The sequence below is a fragment of the Cupressus sempervirens genome, chromosome 3 (assembly GCF_028749045.1).
Source record: "Cupressus sempervirens isolate cs-2001-9-10 chromosome 3, ASM2874904v1, whole genome shotgun sequence".
In the NCBI taxonomy this organism is placed as follows: Eukaryota; Viridiplantae; Streptophyta; class Pinopsida; order Cupressales; family Cupressaceae; genus Cupressus; species Cupressus sempervirens.
In genome coordinates, this window is record NC_143120.1 from 446,902,827 (window position 1) to 446,925,734 (window position 22,908).

General features: G+C 35.0%; 1 protein-coding gene across 5 annotated transcripts in view; it reads left to right on the forward strand.

Moving 5' to 3' along the window:
• LOC149566992 (uncharacterized) overlaps positions 1-22,908 on the forward strand; it is a 117,151-nt gene that overhangs the window by 82,291 nt on the left and 11,952 nt on the right. For 3 of the 5 annotated variants that reach the window (XM_089820200.1, XM_089820202.1, XM_089820201.1), the window contains 3 exons: positions 5,356-5,415; positions 5,711-5,869; positions 5,995-6,171. In XM_089820200.1, the coding sequence (XP_089676326.1) occupies positions 5,356-5,415; positions 5,711-5,869; positions 5,995-6,171 (396 nt within the window). The remainder of the gene's footprint in view (positions 1-5,355; positions 5,416-5,710; positions 5,870-5,994; positions 6,172-22,908) is intronic. The other 2 variants (XM_089820199.1, XM_089820203.1) reach the window with 1 other exon arrangement.

A 22,908-nucleotide genomic window follows, 5' to 3' on the forward strand; every position in this document is an offset into this window, starting at 1 on the left:
GTTTCTTGACTGAGCAAGAAACAAGATTGTATCTCACAAAGTACAATAGAAGCAGAGTATGTAGCAGCAACAAAAATTGTAATCAGCTTATGTGGATGAAGCAAATGTTGAAGGACATTCAAATAGAGATTTCATAACCTGTTATCATACATTGTTATAAGACAAGTACAGTAAGTATGTCTAAGAATCCTATGTTGCATTCTAAGACTATGCATATATCCATTTAGTATCATGTTTTGAGACAGAAATTTGTAGAGAAAGAAATCCTATTGGAATATTAGTACAAAAGAGCAGATTGTAGATATCTATATGAAGCCTTTGCCTAAGGATACATTTGATTACCTACGAGGTATGCTTGAGGTTATGCCCCTACCTACTTTTGAGTAGATGATGCAAAGAGTGCATCAGTCTAGTGGTACGGAGCACTATTATTTATCTGGACTGAATGTTGATGCTTCTTGTATGGGGGAGTATCTGTGATGAATGGAGTCATCAAGGACTCTTGGTAGTTGGTATAGAACAATGTCTTTGGACACTTGAGCTGGTTGAAAACTTGGAGCAGTCGATTGACATAATGAAGCCTTTGTCGTTGATGTCAATGGGGGAGTAGTGTATATGAAAAACATCCTCTAATGGGGACAAAGTGTACATGAAAGATATCTTTTGATAGTATGAGGGAGATGTGTAACAATGGGGGAGATGTACTATTGAGAGTGATTGATGGGAAAGAAGTGTGAACAATTGATTTCCATCCATGTAAAATAGATAAGAATGGAGAGTTGTTCCTGTGAGTTAGAGTGTGAACAACTGATGCCGATCCTAAGAATGAGGAAGCACAGACATAAACATGTTCTTGTGAGTTTCAAATTTGATTGATGAAGAGAATTTGAAAAGAAGAGAGCAACAACAACAACAACAAAGTTCGCTTTGGTAGTCTTGGACCTTAGATGTTTTCATCTATGTTGCCATCAATGCCAAATGGGGAGATTGTTAGCATGAATGCTGATGGTATTCCTTTGGGGGAGTATTCTAAGCATTGCAGAGATGGTTAGCATGATTGACATGTTGTATTCATGACTATGTTTGTCATTGATGTCAACATAGTGTTGTTTTTGTGCATACTGACAGAGTAGCAAACAGAGAACAAGGTCGTACAAACTGTGTATTGATGATGAGGTTGAGCGCAGTTCAGGATATGTTCTACATTGTGTCCCGATGAAGTGAGCAAGTGTGCGTACAGAGAGTCAAAGATGTGCGAAAGTTATTAAAGAATTACAGAGGATAGTGTGTAGATAAAGTACCCGATGAGTGGTTTCTGATGTTTGAATTGTATCTCTTAACATGGACAGAATTGTGATGAACGAAGTTAGATAGTGACAATAGACAGCCTGATGATGATGTCAGTGAGTGTACAAGGTCAGAGGTCACACTTGTGAGAAGTTGTAAAGACTGAGCGGACAGTATTTTCTATTTGCGAAAAGACGTAATGAATTGTATTATCTTGATGAGGTCCTATTATAATTAATTGAGAAAGCTTCAATGCCGACTCAAGGAATTATTTTGAGGATGTGGTATAAAGGAAGGCTATTTTCCTTATGGATGAAGTATGATTACGAATTGTAAAAGTGATATGGGAAATTGATAAATGCATGTGAGTGATCCAAGGGATTATTGGATGCGAGTTGGAAGATCTGGTATTGAGATCTGAAAGAGGATTGGTGGATAGAAGAGTTTGAGATTATTCATTTCTATTATTTTGCAAGGAATAATACACAAATCAGTTGTACAATGAGTTCGGTGGTCTTGCTCCTGAAGTTGTTTGGACTTTGGGTCCATCTGCTTTCCACAACTCCTAATAGGGTTGAAATCTCCTAACAAGGATTCAAAGTCTCCTAAAGGGACTAATATGTACTAAATGTATTTCATTGGCTCCTAATAGAGGCCATCCTCTTACAAGGAACTTTTATATTGGTACATCATTTTGTGGCTACCAACTTCACTGGGGTTTTCCCTCTAATCAAGGGTTTCCCTAGTTAACATATCTGGTGTTATTGTATATGTGTATCTTCTTATGGTTGCTGGTTATATTGTTCACATGGTTAAGGATTAATAAGGCAAATAAACGTTTTAATGATTGGATAATTGATTCACCCCCCCCTCTTAGTTATCTTGGTGGACTTTACTTTCTAACATATGTGTCCTCCTTGCCAAATTGCCAACAAAAGAATATCCCATAGCTCAAAAGAAAGATTTCTTTAAATAATATAAGGAAATTTTTGCAAGTAACTAAAGCCAAATGGATTGATGACTATGAGGAATAATTATCATGTTATATTTTTGATATTGGGAGTTTTAACTTTAACATATAATTAACCACATAGAATAAGTCCATCAATGAGTGGAGAATTGAATAAGAAAGTCCAATATTTATTGAATACAACACTTAATCAAAGAAGGTTTTTAACATGTAGTTCTAGTAACGTATAGACTAGAGAGAAATAAATAAGATCACTATTAAGTGAAACCCATTGTATTATTTTTCAAATCCAAAAGGGTTTCAAAAGCATTGGATCAATGTTGAGATCTTGAAGAGGATAAATGCCTTATGATAATGAATGGAGGCATTGCTAAATATAAAACATGTTATTCCATCAGCATCTTTGGCAATGTCAGAGGTTCCTAAACTTAGTTAGGAAAGCCTGTAGCAGGAGGATGTTTTTTTTTTTTTGTCACCATTGATAAGGGCTTCATTTGTTAGCACTTTCAAAAGCTTAATTATCAAATAAAAAGTGACAGCTGGGGTTTGAGTATGTAAAACGAAAACTGATAGCTTTATAGTGTGAATGTGGGCTTTTCTATTAGAAAATTCAAAAAAATGTATATCTAAAGAAGGATAATGCAGGCTGAGTTCAAAATGTGTCTGAGTTAAAATACAATTTCCTTGTATCCATTTCTGCAACCTATGTCATGTGAGTGTTTTTATTGATATAATTCTTTCTTCCATTTATTTTTTAATACTTTGAACTTAGCATTTGGTCAGTCGTAGATCAGTTGACCATCCCAATAAGTAGTGGCAGTTTGGGAGTGGAGATCCTAATGGGTTTGAGGGGCAGCAATGATAACCTGCACAAGGTGTTAGATTTGAGAAGAACCCAATGATAAAAGAGGGTCAAAAAATGAGAAAAGTGAGTGAAGATCATCACCAAAGAAAATCATGTTTCTTCAACTACAAGAAAGAAAAACTAAATTATATGAATTTGCTAGAGTGTTTCAAGGAAAAAGTGCTATATTTTTCATTTACTCACGAGTTTTTTGAGAAAATTGCCGCAAGTTTTTAGGTGAGTGGTTCGCTTGGTGAACTGGCTTGCAAGTACTCATGAGTTTGGCTAGTACTTGGAAAGTTTTGCATCTATGGTGCAAACTAGTGTTCCACGGGGACGCATCCCCTATGCTTTTTGGCTTGTACTTGTCCCAGGGACAAAACGGGGACGCAAGGATGGATTTTTGCCATCCCCAAAGCTGTCCCCGTTTTGCCAAATTCGGAAACGTCCCTGAAACGACAAAAAAATTTGGGCAGGAAACTTGGGGACGACCAGCAGTAAAGCCGTCCCCTAGCAGTCCCCGAAACTTCTAGCCGTCCCCTTTTTTCCAGCTAGTCGGGTAAAGGCAAAATAGTAAATTTCACCTTTTGTGCGGGTCCGTAGTTGTCTTAAAGACATAATAAAAACGCGCAAACCATATTTGTCCATTAAAACACTAAAACACTAACTCTTTACTCATTTTAAGATATGATGTACTTGCTAAGAGGGAAAAAAGCATAGAGCACTAGCAGCAACAGCAGTGAGGAAAGATTGCATTTAGTATTTCTATTTACTACTTACTATTTTAGTTGCACTTCTCTTTATTCTATTCTGATTTCATGCATAATACTTGGAGACTTTAGGCATTTTGATTTTACTACGTATGTATGTGATATGTTATAATGGAGGTACTTAATATTTGTCATTTGATAATTTTCCATGTATTGATCTTCTAAAATGTCTATGGTGAATGGTTTATCAATGTTATGATATGCATACTTGAATTTTGTCCCTCTATATAAAAAAATCCCCTATGTTTTTAGTCGCGTCCCCTAAGGTCCCGTCCCCCAAATTTTGGCTTTGACTTGTCCCGTACTGGGAACTCGTCCCCGTCCCCTAAAACATCCCCGTCTCAGAAACTCCGTGGAGCATAGGTGCAAACCATACAATAAATGCTCCCAAGTACCCTCTAAGCCTCCAGTAGGCTCCTATTTGAGAACCTAAATGACTTAAATTTGAATAATTATACACTTAAGCTTCGGGCAAGTTCAAGAAATGAAAATATATCTAATTAAAGGACATCTTTCATCTTATGATCTAGGCTGATCTCTTAGATTAGCAAGAAGCAATCTATATTGTTCTTATAGTCTCATTTTTTATACAATACATATAGTTGCAATGAAATATGATCATAAAGATAAAATCAAATTGATCAAAGGGGTTGCGTTCAAATGGAAAATTAATAGCATTTTCATGATGGAGATTCAAGTCTATATCCCCTCAAATGGCATCTTAGTCTTGAAGCATGTGGTGTGTTAGTATCCCCACGATTGGTACAATATCCTTGTAATCATTAGGCTCATTATGGAATTATAGTCCTTAATAGAATATTGTAGGAAATCAGATCCTCACTAATTAATCCAAACAAATGAAATCAAATTAAATTGACGAAGAATCCAATCTCATGATTTGTTTTTGCAGAAACTAAATAAATAAGGATGAATTCATATTAATAAAGAATTCAGCCCCTCAAATGGCATCTTATTGTTGAAGCATGTGTTGCCCTAGTATCCTCACGATTGGTATAGTATCCTAATAATTGTTAGGCTCATATTGGAATTGTAGTCCATAATAGACTATTGTAGAAATTCAGACATTTAAGGCAGTTGATAGGTGCAAAAATGTTATTTATACACATTGAAAGTGTAATCCAGTACATGTGTTTAGAATGGAGTTAACTGATTATAAGTTGGACAGCAGAATACCTAAACATGCTTGTACAAATATTATTATTTACATCAATATTATCATTTTGTATTGTTTTCTTTTTGAAAATTTCTCCTAATCCCCAACATCTTCAACTTGTCATCCAAAAGGGTGGTAAACTTAAAGACTTGGTACAAATGTTTGGTTGGCATGAAATAAAAAGAGTTTATGAATTGTTTAAGATTCTTGAAGGACTTTCAAGTATTATCTTTGAAGCCTAGTTTGATATTGAAAGTTCAAATTTGAGAATTTTATTTCTTATATTAGTCTCTTTTGTTTTGGTGGATAGGTAACAAACATACCGTGTGGTACAAAAGGTGGAGTAATGATATACTTTGAGAAGATTGAGGTGTGCAAAATTATCTAATTTTTAATGTATTGTATTTGGTTTTTGCATCTACCATGTGACCGAGATCAGTTATTCCAATAACATAGCAGAAATCAACGCAGAACTTTGTATCATAGACAAGTACCCAATCTGGGTTCTTATAATTAAATTTTCAGCTATTTACTTAACACATAGGAAATGGTGTTCAATTAGCATCGATTGGCTTATTTTCTCCCTTTGTAATAATTTCATATCATTATTAACTAGTCCCATTTCTTTATTTCTCCATTTAAAAAAATCACTCCAATTTATGCAGGTAGTGAACCGTCTTCGAAAGGAATATGTATATGACACAGTAAGAAATTATGGTTTGAAATATGACAAGACTTGGATATATGACAAAATTCATCATGAAATTAATCAATTTTGCAGTGCACATTCTTTACAGGAAGTCTATACAGACTTGTTTGACCAGGCAAGTTCTAACTTTGAATACAATTCCTTCCACATAAAACTCCTTTTATATGAATACCATGCATTTCAATCAGAATTCAATGTTGGAGTAGAACATTTGTGACACTTGTATTACAATCTATGCAGATTGATGAGAAAATGAAAGAAGCAATTCAGGATGATTGTCTACGTTATGCCCCTGGCATTGAGATCATTAGTGTGAGGGTCACAAAACCCACAATTCCAGAAAGCATTGCTCGGAATTATGAGAAAATGGAAGAGGAACGTACACAAGTACGAATTTTAAATAGAATAAATGGATGGGTACACTTTAGCGCATCATTTTTCTTTTCTTTATATATTTAATATTTACTAAAGTTTCATTTGAATTAAACATTTTCTTTTTCTTCACAACATGAATTTTGTTCATCACATAGATGAGAATATTTTTTATTCCAACTATCCACTATAGTTCAATTGTCTTCAATTCCTATGTTTTCTACAGGGAAGCTAGATGCACAAAAAGATGGTATAATTGTAAAATGATATTTGACTAATACCAGAAGAAATAGATGATATTAGTGTTCTTGTTCTAAAGCCATCAAGAGTTCTAACAACTAAAAGCAAGGGATAACTTATTTATATGATTTGTCATCCTCATTTATTTCAACTCCATAAGAGATAATATAAAGATAAATAATGAAAACACAAACTGATATATAATTTTTCTACAACCATGTTTGTACAAATTAAAGACAATTGGGTTTCATGTATGCTGCAACTACTTGAATTTATTGAAATTTTTAGTGCTTTATAGAATGTTAAGGGTTATAGCATTTGTATGGAATGTGCACAAGACTTGCATAATCATGAATGACATTAACATAAGACAAATTGACATGTACACTTTCCAAGCACAAGTCGTTGAGAGAACTTTTGCTTATTATTTAATTTCCCATAGGATATTGAGAAGCTTTAACTTAAATTGTCCCAAAATTAACTTTGTCGTATTCATAAAAAGACAACTTATGTATTACTATAGTCTAGAACTAAAGTTAATTAAAATACTTTCTAGAAAATTTTGAAAATTGAAGCTTGGGAGGAAAAACGGAAAAGTAATAATATATTCCCTTAAGATCATATTTAAGGAGTTGAGAATTGGAGAAGTTTACCAATTAATGAAGCCAACCCCCGTTTTTCTTGAGATTGAACACGTGTTCACCTTTTTGCTTGAGAAAGAATACACTTTTGTGTAATATTGCCTTTGTGAACTAAGATTTAATAATAAATAATAAATAAATAAAATAGTAATAAATAGAATTTAATAGAATTACAACTTAATCAAGCTAATGGAAGGTCAAGAGATACATAATGAAGAAGTATGACTCCCTCAACAAAAGATATAAAAGTGAGGAGAGCTCATTTGAAAGGGGATATGGAGGAAGGAAGAAACATGAGATTGTAGGAATTAAAGAATGATTAATTGAAGAAGAAAGGGATGTGAAGAAAATAAGGAAGTGACTCTTTCAAAGGGTTGTAATTATGAAGGGTTGTGACTCTTGAAAGGGTTGTGACTCTTTTAAAATGGGATAATTATGCCGTGGTATGATTTTTTCGAAGGTTAGAAACGTTGAATAGTCGCGACTCTTTCAACAGGTTGTAATTATGAAGTGTTATGTCTCTTGGAGAGAGGAAAACATGATGAAGAGGTGTGACTCCCCCACATTGGAAGATATAAAGCGAGAAGGTTTCATTTGATGAGGACATCCAAGGGCGACCAATTTGGGGAATAATATATTATCCTCAAAGGCAACAATGAAAAGTGATGACTCAATCCTTGTGAAAGGTGGCAACCCTTCCACCAATAAGGTAAAAAGGAGAATTCATTCCAAGAACTGAAAGGGTACTTGTTCTGTGAATCAAGGTATAAATAATTAGTAATCAATCAACAATAGGTACTCATTAAATGGTAGATCAAAGTATAAGGCACGAACAAATCATCCAACAATCAATACATTCAATAGTGTCTTGCATTAGCAAATATAATCATTGTGGATTGTCTAAGGAATCAGCATGAAGAGCCACAAAAGGATTAGGGTAGATTCACAGGGATTGATCAACATTTATATTTAAGAAATTATCCTTAGATCAACCATCTTCAACATCCTTCCTTATTACAAGTAATCGTGGTTTATGAATGTGCATATGAATGATAGATGATGCTTAAATGAATGCTCATAGTTGAATATAAGATGTTCTTGATTGTTTGCAATCCATCTCGTAAGGACCTAAGGTGCAAGAGACAGGTGATAAGGGGTTCATAAGAAGGCCATCCTAGTATAGGACCTTTGTGGCCTAGGACAAAGAAGGCACTTACAAAGTCAAGTAACCCCTTACAACCTCCACTCGAATTCACAAGATGACAATAGAGACTAGTTATGCATATTGCTTAAAACCACTTTGAAAGGGAAAGGGCCTAAGGTGTACAAAAAGAGTTGTGAGGGGCTTGTGAGGAAGGTCATCCTAGTAGGACCATTGCAGCCTAGGACAAGAGGACACTTACCAAGTCAAGTCATTCCTTATAACCTTCGTTTGATTCCACAAGGTGGCAATTGTCTATAGGGAGGCACAATACGGTTGGGGACAATAGGTGCAAGACACTGTGAAAGAGAGACACGATAGATGTCTGTCTTAGGCTTGGTGTAGAAATGGCTTCGTGAGGACACAACATGTCTCTATGCCAAAATGTTCCTAAGCTAAGTTTCTAATATGGTTTACGTAACCCTAATGATTAGATATCTAGATGTACATCATAGTTACACTATCATCAGGGATGAGTGGAAGCTAGAATGGAGGTACAAGTTTTCGGGAGGAGGGGACAAAGGAGCCAAAATTTGAGGATGGTGGGGGGACGATGACAAGGGGTAGTAGGAGGTGATGTATATATAATATACAATACATATGGTACTTAAATGCTAGTTATGAAAAGATGTATAAGACTATTAAGAAGTAACATACTAAATAGAGTAGCATGATATAAAACAAGTACAAATATCAAAATATAGTGGAGCTAGGCCTCTAATCATCCCTCGGGAGGTTGAGCCTCATGCGGCGATTTGTGGTTGACTAGTGGCTAACGGGCAGTACAACTAGGGACTTGGGAATGATGTCCCCAAGTACAATAATGTACATGTATATTGCATATGTTTCTTTCATGTTGTCATTACAGAATCCAAATATGAGATTGTACTATTGAGATTTTTTTGGTAAGATGTAACCCTAACCCTAATTTGTTGCAATTGTGATTCTAGGGCAAATTAGGAGGGAGAACATCCAATTTTGGAAAATAGATTTGAGGATAAATACCCTACCATTCATGTGAGTATTTCCTTCTAGGGTTCGTGAGTGAGCTATAAGGTTGCAAAAGATTTTGCAGTCACAAAAGATTTCCCATTTCAATTGGTTTGGTTGATTTGTGATGTTTCAAATTTTAGTGGTTTCCAAATTTTTGTTTGCTATGAAATTATAGTGTGAATTCAAGTTGGGTGATTTCAAAATAAGATATATTTGGTTTTGACCTCATTTTGTATTGGCCAATGCACCTTTTAATACTCTATTTTTGTTGACTGTGTCACTTAATTAAATTTCATCTGTAATCCCCATTTTTATCCCATAATATTATGAGTCTTGGCCAATTTTCAAGGTTTTTGAGAAAGTTCTAGCATTCTTGGAGAGTTTAGTTTAGGTTTTTCTCTGCATACAGTGGTGGTTTGCAATTATATTGGCTTTCAAGTTTGCGGTGATGCTCTTTGTAACATTTTGGGTCTTCTAGGTTGTTCTCCACACTTATTAGAGAACAATTTTATTTTTAGTAAGTTCCCATTTTGGGACCGAACATCATTCTACAGCATTTGTTGCTTCTTGGTATGTCTTGTTTCAATTTCAATGCCCTGGCAATGCTTTCCGCAAAGTGGTTTGCAATAGTTTTTGCACTGAAGTTTTTAAATAACAGTTTAATATTCAGTAATGTCCCAAGTTGGACGCTTAGGGAAAAGGAAGAAAATGGGACTTATGTTATTTTGAAAATGTTAAAGGGCCTTTATGAAGGGAAAATAAATTATTTGAAATCTAAATTGCCCTAATTCCCTCTAACTCTATATAAAGGATTTTTGTCTCGGTTTTTTCGCTATGGAAGTTTGCACTTTGCACACATGACAAGATGTTGATGGAATAAACAGAGAAGTTTTTCCAACATTGATTGAGGACGAAAATCCTTAACATCCTTTGGTTTCAATGGTGAAAAATCTATCTTTGCTGGTTAGGTGTTTTCAGTGTTTCACTTTGGAGGCACACTGATTCTATTGGAATTTAGTATTCTAAGGTTTATGAAGATTTTCATGTTTGGGTTGCAGTTAATGGTTTTCGTTGGCTGATTTTGGAAGTTTTTTTTGATATGTTTTATGTTGTTTCTTTCAGGGATTGGAGTTGTTTGTACCCTTTCCGAAGGGAGGTTGTAACTTCATGTTTGCTATAGAAACCAGTATTAGAGTGGTCAAAAACAAAAAGGTAAATTGGGTTATCCTCTCGACAGCTAGTTGACTAAATTAAGGTTGGGTTTTCAGGATTATTGCAGCTTAAACAATTTTGTGAGTGCTGTTGCACCTTTCTAGAGCTCCCTTCAAGATTGACATGATAATTCATAGCTCAAATACCTTGTTTCTGAAGAATTCAGTTGGTCATTGCTGAACGTCCAATATTTAGGAGGGTCTGTCAACCTTTTTCAAGCTGTTCCATTGAGGGTTCAAGGTGTTGGTTAATTTCCATGGGCTGATTGCCTCTGTTTTCATCTGCCACCATTGGTTGGGATTGACAGACGATCATATTTGAGACTTGTTTCACCATTTTGAAGGCAATAGAATGATATTATGATCAAGATTTGAGTGTTCCCCCCATTGAGGTAGTTTGGGAAATGCTGTCTTGGGTTTTGGGGCTTATTGCTCATGAATAATTACTGTCCTGTACACAACAGAAACCCCTTTGTTTCAGTTCAGTCCTGCAGCAGTCATATTATCCTTCACTCTGAAGGTATATCAAGTTGGGATTGCTAATATTAACTATTTTATATGTTAAAGGTTAGTTGTGAATGATTGTCTTTGAGAGAAATAGCTACCGAAGTGTTCTAGTTTTGAATCAATAAATCTAAAGGTTACAGTGTCCTACTGGTAGTTTCCAGTCCTGTGTTGGAATCAACTTCCACCCATTTTAGAAGTGATATATCGAGTTGGAGATATTTTTTCTGTTTGGTGTCTTTTTAGGCGTGATTAGGATGAGGTTATGAGGTTGGTTTTATGCATTTCATGCTTGTAGCAGACAATCGCTGTTTAATTACAGACTTGTCCACTTATATTTCTGTTGGATCAGAGATTGACGATTCATCTTGTACTGAGCTATTTAAAGAATATGATCATGAGGTTATGCAAGTTGTCTAATGGACATGTTTGTCTTAAGATGCATAAACTAGGAAACTTTTATTTAAAGTCAATTGTTTTGAACAATATCTATCATTTTAAGAACAGCAGGATAATAGCAGTCTATGCTCTTATTATTAAAGCTTATTTGGAAAAAAAATCGAAAAATTTGACATGGGGAGGGGGGGCTCTTACAATATTCCATACTAGTCTAAGTTATATTTTCATATCTTCATAAAATATTGATTACACTAGTTATTTGTATTTTAACATATGGAAGGCATTACCTTTTCATAAGCATTGATTGTTCTTAAAAATAAAAATTAACAATTGCTATATAAATTTAATGTTTGATCTTGATATATTATTTGTAAAGGAGGCCACACTTATTCAAAGGGAATGAAGAAATTTGTATTTTGAATTTTGATTACATTTCTTGAAGCTGTCATACCATATTATTCCTAATGACAGCTTCCAAATACTACTAACTTAGCTGCTATTATTATCTTTTGGCTATACAAATTGGCATTTTATTCTCCTGTATCATATGTAAGGTGTTATTCATGTCTGAAGTCTATTGCACTCAATTTATTGATTCCTTCCACTCCAAGGCTGTCTTACATCTTGGGTGTTTGTAATTTTATAACTTAGATCTGTTGAACAGTTGAATATTGGAGGTTTTATGTATATTGTTTCTGTTGGTAATTACAGGAGTTTAACTTTAGTTGGTTAATGACTGCCTCATATTTTTGTGTAGTTTACTTATAGAAAAAATATTATATACAAGATTAGTAGTGGATTTTAGTTTTATAACTTAGGAAGGCTATGCAACCACGACACTAGTGAATCAATTAAATTTTCAGTATTATTAATGTTAATCCATGCAGTTCTCTACTAGACTTGGACTTTGTTGCCGCTAAAACCAGTTCAATCATTTTAGCTATAGCTTGTAATTAATTTGGCAGGCTTGCCACTAGAAGAAATATATGTTAAGTTCTAGATGTTGTAATAGTTTGCAATATTAAGTTGTGTGGCTGGGTGCCAAGAAGCATATTACTGCATGGTTATTCTAATCTTTTATAATGTATGTTCTCACTTTGCCCACGTTAGTATCTTGGTAATCAAAAGGTGCTAAGGTTTTCATGCTTTTAGTCACTATGAAATTGCAAGAAATCTAATTCAGGATTGCTAGGCCGTAGGAAAGCTAATAGTTTGATGCAGAGAACACCTTATAAGTGATACAGAATATCTATGTTATAAGAGAGAAGAGAAGACCAGTCTACAGAACCTCAGAGTCCGAAAAAAAACAATCATGTTCTAATGTCATAAGAGTATGTGATGGGGGGCAGAGATAAAAGAGCTGTGACAAATACGCACAGTTTAATTCCCTCATACAATGGCAGCATCAGATAAAATAAATATGATGGTTCAGTTGATACAAACAATTTAGAATGTGAATATCGCTAGGCCTACTCAAAATCAGAATGGTAAGGGATCTCTTCAACAAATAATAACAATAACAACAAAGAGAGGAACATTTGTGGTTCCATTGCTAAACCTTTCCAACCTACTTTCTTATTTAGAGAAGAAAAACACTTGGAGTGGAAATGCAAAATCTGATGACAAATGATATAATTGCCTATTATGCTTAGTATAGGGCTTTTTTTGTCGAGATTCATACAAGAATTTCTTTCGTAAATTTCATTAAATTGAAAAAGATGAGGAATGGACCTAGAACCAAACAAAGACCCCAAACAAATGATCACAAGAAATATTTGCAGCATACCCTAGGGAAGTTGATCCATTCTACTTTTGATGGATTAAATAAGTGGATAGCTCATGCATGGATTTGAAAACGGGTTATCCAAGCATCTTGGCCATAGTGAAAATTACTCTTAATTTTTTATAGTTAAAACAATTCTAGGTTCTAGATTTGCCAATCCATGGCTTGTTATCATTTGAGAGCTACAAACTCGAAGTAGATTTTTTTTCTCAATCTTGTTATCCTCAATTTTGACATCATAAAATTGAGGCAACTGAAAGATCCCTCATAGATGCCCTTGCTGATCTGCTGTAGTTTTTAAATTAATATACTATATTTTCCTGTGATTTCTTTGATGGTCTTTGAGAATAGACAGAAGTTGCAGAAGGTTTTGTTTTGTTTTGTGTTTTTTGATAGTTTTCACAATAGTAATAAATAATGAACAATAAACATGAGAGGAGACTGAAAATAAATAAGAACATAGAGCCAAATCAGAATTGCTATAAATTGTACCAGGCAGATTTCTGATTTATAAAGCCAAATAATAAATCAATGTAGTTCCAAGGAGCTTACATCCAACAATGATGCCAAACTGCTGCAAATGGCAGTCGTAGGACTACAAGGACTCACGTCCCAGCTAAAAGAATCAATCTGTAATGCTAAAACCATAAATCTACAACTTGAATCCACAATAAAGAATGGTGTACTCTATCCCTGATAGCAACGCACACTGTCTGAAGAATCCAATGCCAATAACTGCTGAGGGCTACGTCCCAGCCAATCCAGAACCTGGGGTTTGCATCCCAGATGAAGAATTGCTCTCTCAGAGCCAATTCACAAAAACAAGTTTTTCAATATGCAAAAGATAATAAGAAATTAGGTCTCCATCTCCTTATATCCCCTTCCAATTGTAAATTGAACCCTAAAGGGAAATTACACTTTGCCCTTTAAATAAAATATAATAAAATAACATTTTCCCAATTAAAGTCGTCCATGCTATAGGAAAAACATTACTTTATTAAAATTTCATAGTTGAAGGCACCAAAAAGTCTACAAATAGTAAAAATAATGTATAATAATTCGAGACCTTTCCAACGAGCTATAACACATACGTGTACCTGATCAACTGAAGCCAAAATCCCCTTATTACTCCAAAATGGTTATATTATTAACCTTATTTTAATTTATTTAATCACCAACTTAGGAAATATTTAAATATATTAAAATATTTCTCAAATGGTCCCAAAAGGCCCAAAATGACCAATCAAACATGAATCTGACCTTGTCACCTGTCTGCGACTGATGCCGAACAAGATGGGTCAACTGACAGTCCATCCCTAAAATCTAGGGATGCTCCTAAAAAGTAGGAGATTGCCCCAATCAACCAAAATTGAGTCCCAATGACTCTCCCCTACTGTGTGCACCTCTGAGAGAACTGTCACTGAACTGGGAGTTCCTCCTAAAAAATAGGAGATGCACTCTAAGTCTCCAAAACGTTCGCCGAGGTCTCCAAATGTCTCCTAGACCACTCCTAGTCAATCCCTACAAATTAGGAATCCCTCCTAAATTGTAGGAAACTGTTGTCTACTGCTCCAAACTACTTGGGAAGCTCATGCATGACTCTCAAAGCCCCTGGGTTGGTTCCCTCTATGCTTTGCTAGCCTATGGGAACCAGATAATAGACCAACCTTGCTAGAAATGTTGTCACTAAGGAAGGGCAATAATTGGGGACATGACAGCAACCGTATGCAATTTTCTCATGGATTTGTAGGCACATCCTCTTTGTTTTAACGCATTGATGAAGCATCATGAAAAAAATTCGTTATCTCCAAATTGTTCGTTATGTAGGCTTCTATGTGTTCTTTTGAAGGTTTTCCGTCGAGATTATCCCCAATTGTTTTTTGATAAGAGTTTTCCTTCTCGCACCGCAAACACTCATTTTTTGGTGAACTATTACGTCTTTTCTATATTTTTCTTTATGTTGTGAATAGTTTTTGGTCTTTTTTTCTTCTTTAGGTGAATAGCTGTTGGAATTCCGCTTGATTCGAGCTAAGTTAGGGCCAAATTGGAGTTGTCTAGCTCAAGTTATATGGGAAAAAGTGGAGTTTTTCAAGTCAAATGCATAGTTTTATTAAAAACCTCATAAAAGTGGGCTTTTTGTTGGCAATTGCACTATATAAAATTATAGTTAATATTTAAAGTGGAATTCGTGGTCCATTTTAAAATTTCAACTCATTTTGAGTTGATTTTACCATAGTTTTTTATGTTTTATGAAAATAGCCTATTTCTAGACTATTTTTCATGTTACTTTATTAAAATAATAAATACTATAACAAGATATTAAATATAAATACATGAGACAACTTGAGTGCATATAAGTGGGATTTTTATCTCATATTGCATACATCCATATGCAAAATACTTCATGAAAATCTACTCCCAATAAATTTTAAAGTTCCAGCATCATTAAAAGTGTGCTTTTTAAATACAATTACACATGTTATGTCTTAGAAGTTCATTTTTAATAATCAAATACATATGTACTTTTAAATCACCATTTAATTGGGCTTTTGAAATACGTTTGCATGTCATAATAACTTGTAAATGTAAATGTAAAATGAGTTCTTCATCCACATCAAGTAAAAATTGCGATTTTGGACCCAAATGCATATGTTGTTGATTAAAGAATACATTGTTCCCACTAACTTAATGCAAAGTGGCAATTTTGGGCCTTATTGCATGTTTTAAATAAGCTTGTTCTTAAAAGTCCAAATGTTAGTTCATTGTAAGTGACGATTTTTGTAGCTTTTGCAATGATTTTGAATACATGAAAAGGGCCCCAAATTCCCTGTCTTTAATAACTTAGCTTCTCTATTCATTCTTGGTGGTGATTTTCCAAGAGATTACACATATATCAAAACATGCAAAAACTTTTCAAAAATGCGTTATGAACTTAAGAAAGTTTGTGGTGCTGATTTTGGGTGATATAACATGTTTAGTTGTATATGCGTTTGTCCATTAAAAAGTGTGTTTTTCCCTTGAAGGCTGTAAGTGGCAATTTATTTTGTTAATACATGCATTTTGGTGCATGTATTTGCACTCAAGAATTGCGTTAAAACCTTCAGCGCCTTTTGGAGAAGTTTTTGGGCATATTATTACATTTTTTGCCCTTCTAAAAAATGTTTTTCTTTATCAAGAGAGAAGTGGCAATTTTCTAAAGAAATGCATGCATTTTCAAATATCTTATGACTTCTATGAAATGCGTTTTGGCTTTAAAATGCCTCATCCTTTCCAGACGACGGTTTTAGAAGAAATGCATATGTTTGTGATATGTTAGTGCCTCCCTAAAAGGCATTTAAAGTCTGCAATTTCCCTCTAAGAGAAAAAGTGGCAATTTTTGAAGGTTTTTGCATATGCTTTGCACATATGCATTTTGCAAAAAATAGCTCGTTTTGGGCATGATTTTCACCAAAATACCTTGCATTAAAGGCGTTTTTGCATTGAATCCCTTATAGAAGCTTTCTAGGGTAAGTATTATCATTTCAAACGTGTTTTTCATCATTTTAACAAGTTAATCTCTTGCCCTAGGTACCATTTTTACATGCTCTTGCATATGGAGTTGCTAGGTCAAAGTTTGATCCACTTTTTGGGCATTGTATTTCTCTAACCATCTCCACATGTCCAAATTCGAACCATGTCGTTTGGATGTCAAAATCTATTTAAGTCTTTGGCTTTGGACAAATCTAAAATCTTGAATGTCTTTAATTTATTTCAGATTTGATCAAGCTTTGGATAAAGACTTTCTTTCTCATTCTTGGTGGAGTTGAGGTAAAATTCCTTTGTTACTTTCCTTGAGGCATTAGTATATATTTGCTTTGTTTGTTCTTGCAAATCTTAATCATTTCCATTTTCAGATTTGCATCTCTTTTATGTACATGAAGTTGTTCCTTCTATCTTCCGTCTTCTTCTCCAAGTTGCATGTGCAAGGTTTCATTTTACTTGCATATGCAGTCGGGTGCAAAATCATTCATTTCAGATTTGATCAAGCTTTGGATAAAGACTTTTTTTCTCATTTTTGGTGGAGTTGAGGTAAAATTCCTTTGTTACTTTCCTTGAGGCATTAGTATATATTTGCTTTGTTTGTTCTTGCAAATCTTAATCATTTCCATTTTCAGATTTGCATCTCTTTTATGTACATGAAGTTGTTCCTTCTATCTTCCGTCTTCTTCTTCAAGTTGCATGTGCAAGGTTTCATTTTACTTGCATATGCAGTCGGGTGCTAAATCCCATTCTTAAAAGAAAGGCAAATTTATTTTTTTCCCTCACATGCAAATACAAGTTTAAACACCACCATCATGCATTCTATGTACCTCCATATGGCTGCCCTATGGTTGAAGTTTCTCCCAAATGTTTACCGGATAGAGTGTCACATTTTGCACTTATTAAAACGTGCTAAGCTCAATGTGTTACTCATTTTTTCCTTTGTTCACTTAATTCCAAGCTTGCTGGTTGCACATGCAATTCACTCCAAAAAACCTATTTTTGGCTATTTTACTCATATTTGAGCCATTCTGAGCTTGACCCATTTGTTCATTTCCATTCTTAATCATTTCATTCATTTTCTCTATCCATACCTTGTCCAAAACTTTTGTTTTTGCATCAAAAAACTTATCATGGATCCCTTGCATGAAGACGTTCTCAGATTATGGGATTATCATGGACCCCTTGCTAATACCAACACTTGGATGAAAAGAAGGGGTCTCAAGTGCATCAAGAGAAAGCTTGGGAAAGGCTTTTTTGATCCCGCTGATCCGATTGGGTTGAGATCCGAGATTATAGGTAAAGGTAAAGATGGGACATCATCATCAACATTTGAACCTCCTATTCAGAGTTTGCCCAAGGTATTTATCAAAGGAGGGAAGGACTCGAGAGTACTTGAGGTTTAAAGGATTGAAACTCAATCAATCCAAATTGACTCAAATGATGATGACACTAGGAAGTCAAATGAGCCATCACCATTGGTTCCTTGTCCTCTTGAGGTTCTTGCTGCAACTTCTCTTCTAGATTCTACACTAGTATCAAATGAATCTCACAATTCACCCTTGGGTATGGCTATGGATGCATTTTCCACTAAGCATCCATCTCTTGAGGATCCTGTGACCATAACTCCAACATTGCCTGTGTCCTCAGCTGCACCTACATTAGAAACAGGAGGTGATCAATATGACTACGAGAGGGTTTTTGATACATATTCCTTGTCAATTCCTTCAGCCACTAGTCAGTTTACAACGTTACTTGAGCCGGCTTCAGCTCAGTTTGAGCAATTTATGGCTAAGTTACACATAACATTCCTACTCCTATAGCCATTCAAACTGAGGCACCCACTATAGTACTACTATCATGCAAGGCAATCCAGAGTTAACTATGGTGCCTTTTACTCCAGCCAATACATCTTTTTTCAACCTTCCCCCACGGTTGAGCACTGTCACTCAGAAGAGAAAGAAAGAAGAAATCCCAATTGAGGAGTCTAACGAGCAAGTGATCAGGCGAAGGGTTTCAAAGAATAAGAAAGTCAAGAGAGTTTCTCAAGTTGTGGTTGATGAAAATCACATAAGTATGTTGAAGTAGTTGAACCACTTGTGAATAAATCTACTAAAGACATGCAGCCTACTGATTATAGAATTACAAGAGTTGAACTTGGTAAACAAACCAGGCTGATTTATCAACAAGATGCACATAAGGCCGTTAACTTCTTAGCTTGGAAGAATGATGAACTCTGGGATAAGAAGAGCAAACTCAAGGAGGAGAATGCACGTCTCCTAGGAATCATTGAAGAAATGAAGAAGTCTTCCTCATATACTGAATCTATTCTAGATACTTGTACTAAAATGATCTAAAGAAAGAAACAAGTTGCAGATGATTGGGCTACCAGAATTGAATCATAGGGTTTTCAGTTCATACAAGACATCTACAACATGTTGAGGAAAGGAAAGGAAGTTGTTGCTTGATTAACTGATATTCAAAGGTCACTTAACCAACAATTAGAGTTGCTCGATGGGGACATTGGTGCTTGGAAGAGTATGATGCAGTTTGATTTGGATGGTTTATGTAATTATAAAGTCAGCTCATGTGTTGAGATGTATCATGATTACAAGGATTTGATGATTAACAAGGAACAAGTTGTGCAACAAATCATCGAAGACGCGAAGGCAGCAGTAATGAAGATTTGTGAGCACGAATAAATGATCAACGAATTCTACAAGAAGCTGTCATGTGGAGTTATTATTGAGAATAGAGAACTCAAGAAAGAAGAGAATATTATTACAAGGTTCACTAAAGCAATTCGCTTACAGGTTGAAGCGAATGATTTCAATCTTAGTATAATGAATACATTTTCAAGGTAGAAGTGTTCACTACATGAACTATAGAGAAAAAATGAATTTTCTATCAAGAAAATTCAGAGGTAGCCAGTACATATCGAAAGATCATAATAGTTGCTGAGTACACCGGTGAGCCCGATATTGAAGTTGTGCATAACTCACTGGAGAAATCTGCTAAGATGGTTGAGGCTCTGTGAATATTCCAACTTTTCATATGCTTTAAGTAGAATAGCAGTAGGAAAGCTACATGTAAAGAGCATCTATGTTGTAAGTATAGGATAACATGCACTTGTACAACCAACTCATGGAGTTAAGTTGCAATTGCTTTAGGCATGTAGCTTTGAATAAAGTCAAAGTAGTTTGTTAGAGATAAGTCAAGGTGGTTGAAGTTGTTCCACTTTTTCCTCCACTTTTCTCTCTTTGTTATTCCTATATAAAGGAGAGCTCATTGTAAATAATCATTTTTTGCTTTATAGGAGAAGGTTGAGCTTGTGAATTGAAGGTTTTGTATTTCTTGTTGCAAATCGTGGAAGTAAATAAGGAAACAAGTTTTATCCAAAACTTTGTGTTGTGATACTTGGAATTAATCTTTGTCTCTTACTTTGCATTGATTAATTCGTCTTTGTTACTTCTTTCTTTGTGACGAATTTCAGTATTTGGTATTGTTCTTGAAAGACTTTGAGCTTTCATAAACAAGATTAATATAGTTTGATAGTGGCTGCAAGTACTAAGATCTAAAGACTTTGAGCTTTACTTCTTCGTATATTATTTCATATCTGAATAAGTTGAGCAAAGGCTTTGAGCTTTGTTAGTTGTTTGTCCTTTTGTTTCAAGAAGATTTATTGTAGAAGACTTTGGGTTCTTGCAATCAATCACACAAGTTAAGTTATAACTACTATCTTAAGGTTGTTCTTACGTAGACTCTTAAGCCAGTGGTATTACCGTAGCAGTAGATTCCTTTTATTAAATTGCAAATAGTTGTTAGTATAAGAACATTCCTGAAAGAAGAGGAATTGTTCCTATGAACCACCCATGTGTTAATTCCCATTAGATCTTTGTTGTAGCCACCTGCAGTGAGAAGGGAGCCTCCCCTACTGCTAAGAGGAGAGATTTATCTCACTATACCGTTGCCTAAAGTTACCATTTTGTAAGTTGTGGTTATAGTTGCTTACAAAATATTTAGCGAAGAAATCTATGACGAGAGATGTTGGTCATCATGCACACATTGGAAAATTTCAAATAGTATCTAACGCATTGCAAATTCATGGTGAAAACGATCACAATGGCTTTAAGTACTTTCTTAGTTCAAAGGACTTAAATGAAAGACAACAAACATGGATAAGTAAACTCTAGGTCTATAACGTTGACCTTGAAGACATTAAGAACATTGTAGTAGATTCTTTGTTAAGGAAGCCCAAAATGTGTGAGTACAAAGGAGTGAATAAGATAATGAAAAATGTGATTGTCTCATTACATGATAATCAGGAGTCAACTTATCACCCATATGGTGTAGTATCACATGTCCACTAGAGATGGATCACCCTCCAATGTGTAATAAATTATGTGCAACAAAGGTAGAGAGTGTTAAAGTGATAAGTGCACTAAGGCGGTGTCTAATATTTTAGTTGATAAGGAAACTAATATTTTTGTAGAATACGCAAATGATTCCATTCTGAAAACATCATGGAAGGAAGGTTGCAAGATGATAGATAAAAAGCTCATCCTTTATAAGGGTAGAGTTTATCTTGTCCCAAAGTAAAAAATGTAAGAACTTTTTTTGCGGGTAGTCAATGATACACCTTTATTGGATCGCTCTAGATATTTCAATCCATATAGAGAAACTTGGGAAATATTTCCATGGAAGTGATTTAAAGATGATATTCTTAAGAATTTAAGAGTGTGCCTAGTTTGTAAACAAAACAAGATAGAGAATTTAATTTTTAACAATCCTATGCTAACCCTTACCAATACTGCATAAGAAATGAAAGAGTATTTCTATAGATTTTATCATTGATATTCCATTAGTTCAAGGTAAGAATTGTTTCTTTGTTGTAGTAGATAGAGTGAAGAACATAACTCTACTACTGCAGGGTAGGGAGGAGGTGAATCGGTAGTAGACTAAATTTCCAATTCTTTTAAATACTTGAATGCAATTAGAATTTTTATGATTTTAACTAAAACCTTGAAATAACTATAGCTTCAACAAGAAAGCAAAGTGACTACAAGAAGATAGAATGCACAAAATTTGATATGGAAACTTAGGATGGGAAAAAACCTTGGTGATAAATGCATCTAGGATCTACCTTCCTAATCCAGCCTCACAATTGAAAAGTCACAATGTTTAGGGAATCAACACAAGGAATCGCCAAACCCCCTTGTATGAGCACCAACTCATCAACATAGAGATTTTTAGAGCACCCACTCTAAGAAAATTTCAACAAAGTACAATGGTTCCAACTGATTATAGATCTATGATATCTTTTTCACAACATGAATGAAGATTAACACCCCACAATCTGAATTAAATTTACAATAATAATTCTGCAAGTATTACTGACCTTTGTTATTTGTAACATAAACTTGTCTATAGGTTTGACAAATGGTACTTTGACTTTTTTGTAAATATAGCTGATGACAGCCATTTACACCCTATTTTATGCCATTTTATAGCATGCCTCGTACACCCTCGTGTCCATTCCACATTCTATTTCTGTTCCATTTTCATATTATTCCAAATCAATTTACACCAGCTCCCCATTCTACCATGCTTCTTAGCCTCCATGTTGCTTAGCCTTAATAATGAATCTGCATGCTTCTTAGCCTCATGATTATTTTCCCACAATGACTCTCACTTGTAACCCTACGATCGATAACTCCTTTGCTGTTTGCTACCTCCCCGTCATCGTCCATGGCGATCTTGCTAGCATGAAGCTGTCAGCTTGGTTGTCTATTACCCTCATGTCTCTCTCCCCTTGTGCTCTTTGCTCATCTTCGTTTGTGTTCAGCTCCCTTTACTAGTGCCTTTTCCTTTTCTTGTTCTCATGATTGTCCGTTTGTTTGTCTATTCTTGTCATGCTCTTCTCTTTGTCAGTCACTCTTTCATCTGCTTGTTGGCTTGTTTTCTCTCATTCCATTGCTCCTCATCTCGTCTTTCCCTATCGTTGAACTTGTCTGTGTTCATTGCTTGTCGTGACCATCTAGTGTTCCTGCCAACGACCTTCAACTTCTCCTTCCCACGTCCTTTGTTTTCACACTATGAGGTTTTCCTAATCCTGTAGGATTGTGTGCCCCCGTTCGTGTTGGTTCTATTGGACAATCATGTTGTTCCTAGTCCTACTATCACTGTGTTGTTTTTGCTCTTTGTGGTTGTTTTCCTAGTTTCTATTGTTCTATGCTCCGGGTGGTTGTGGTTATTGCTTTGCTCTATGCTGCTAGTCTCACATTGTCTTCT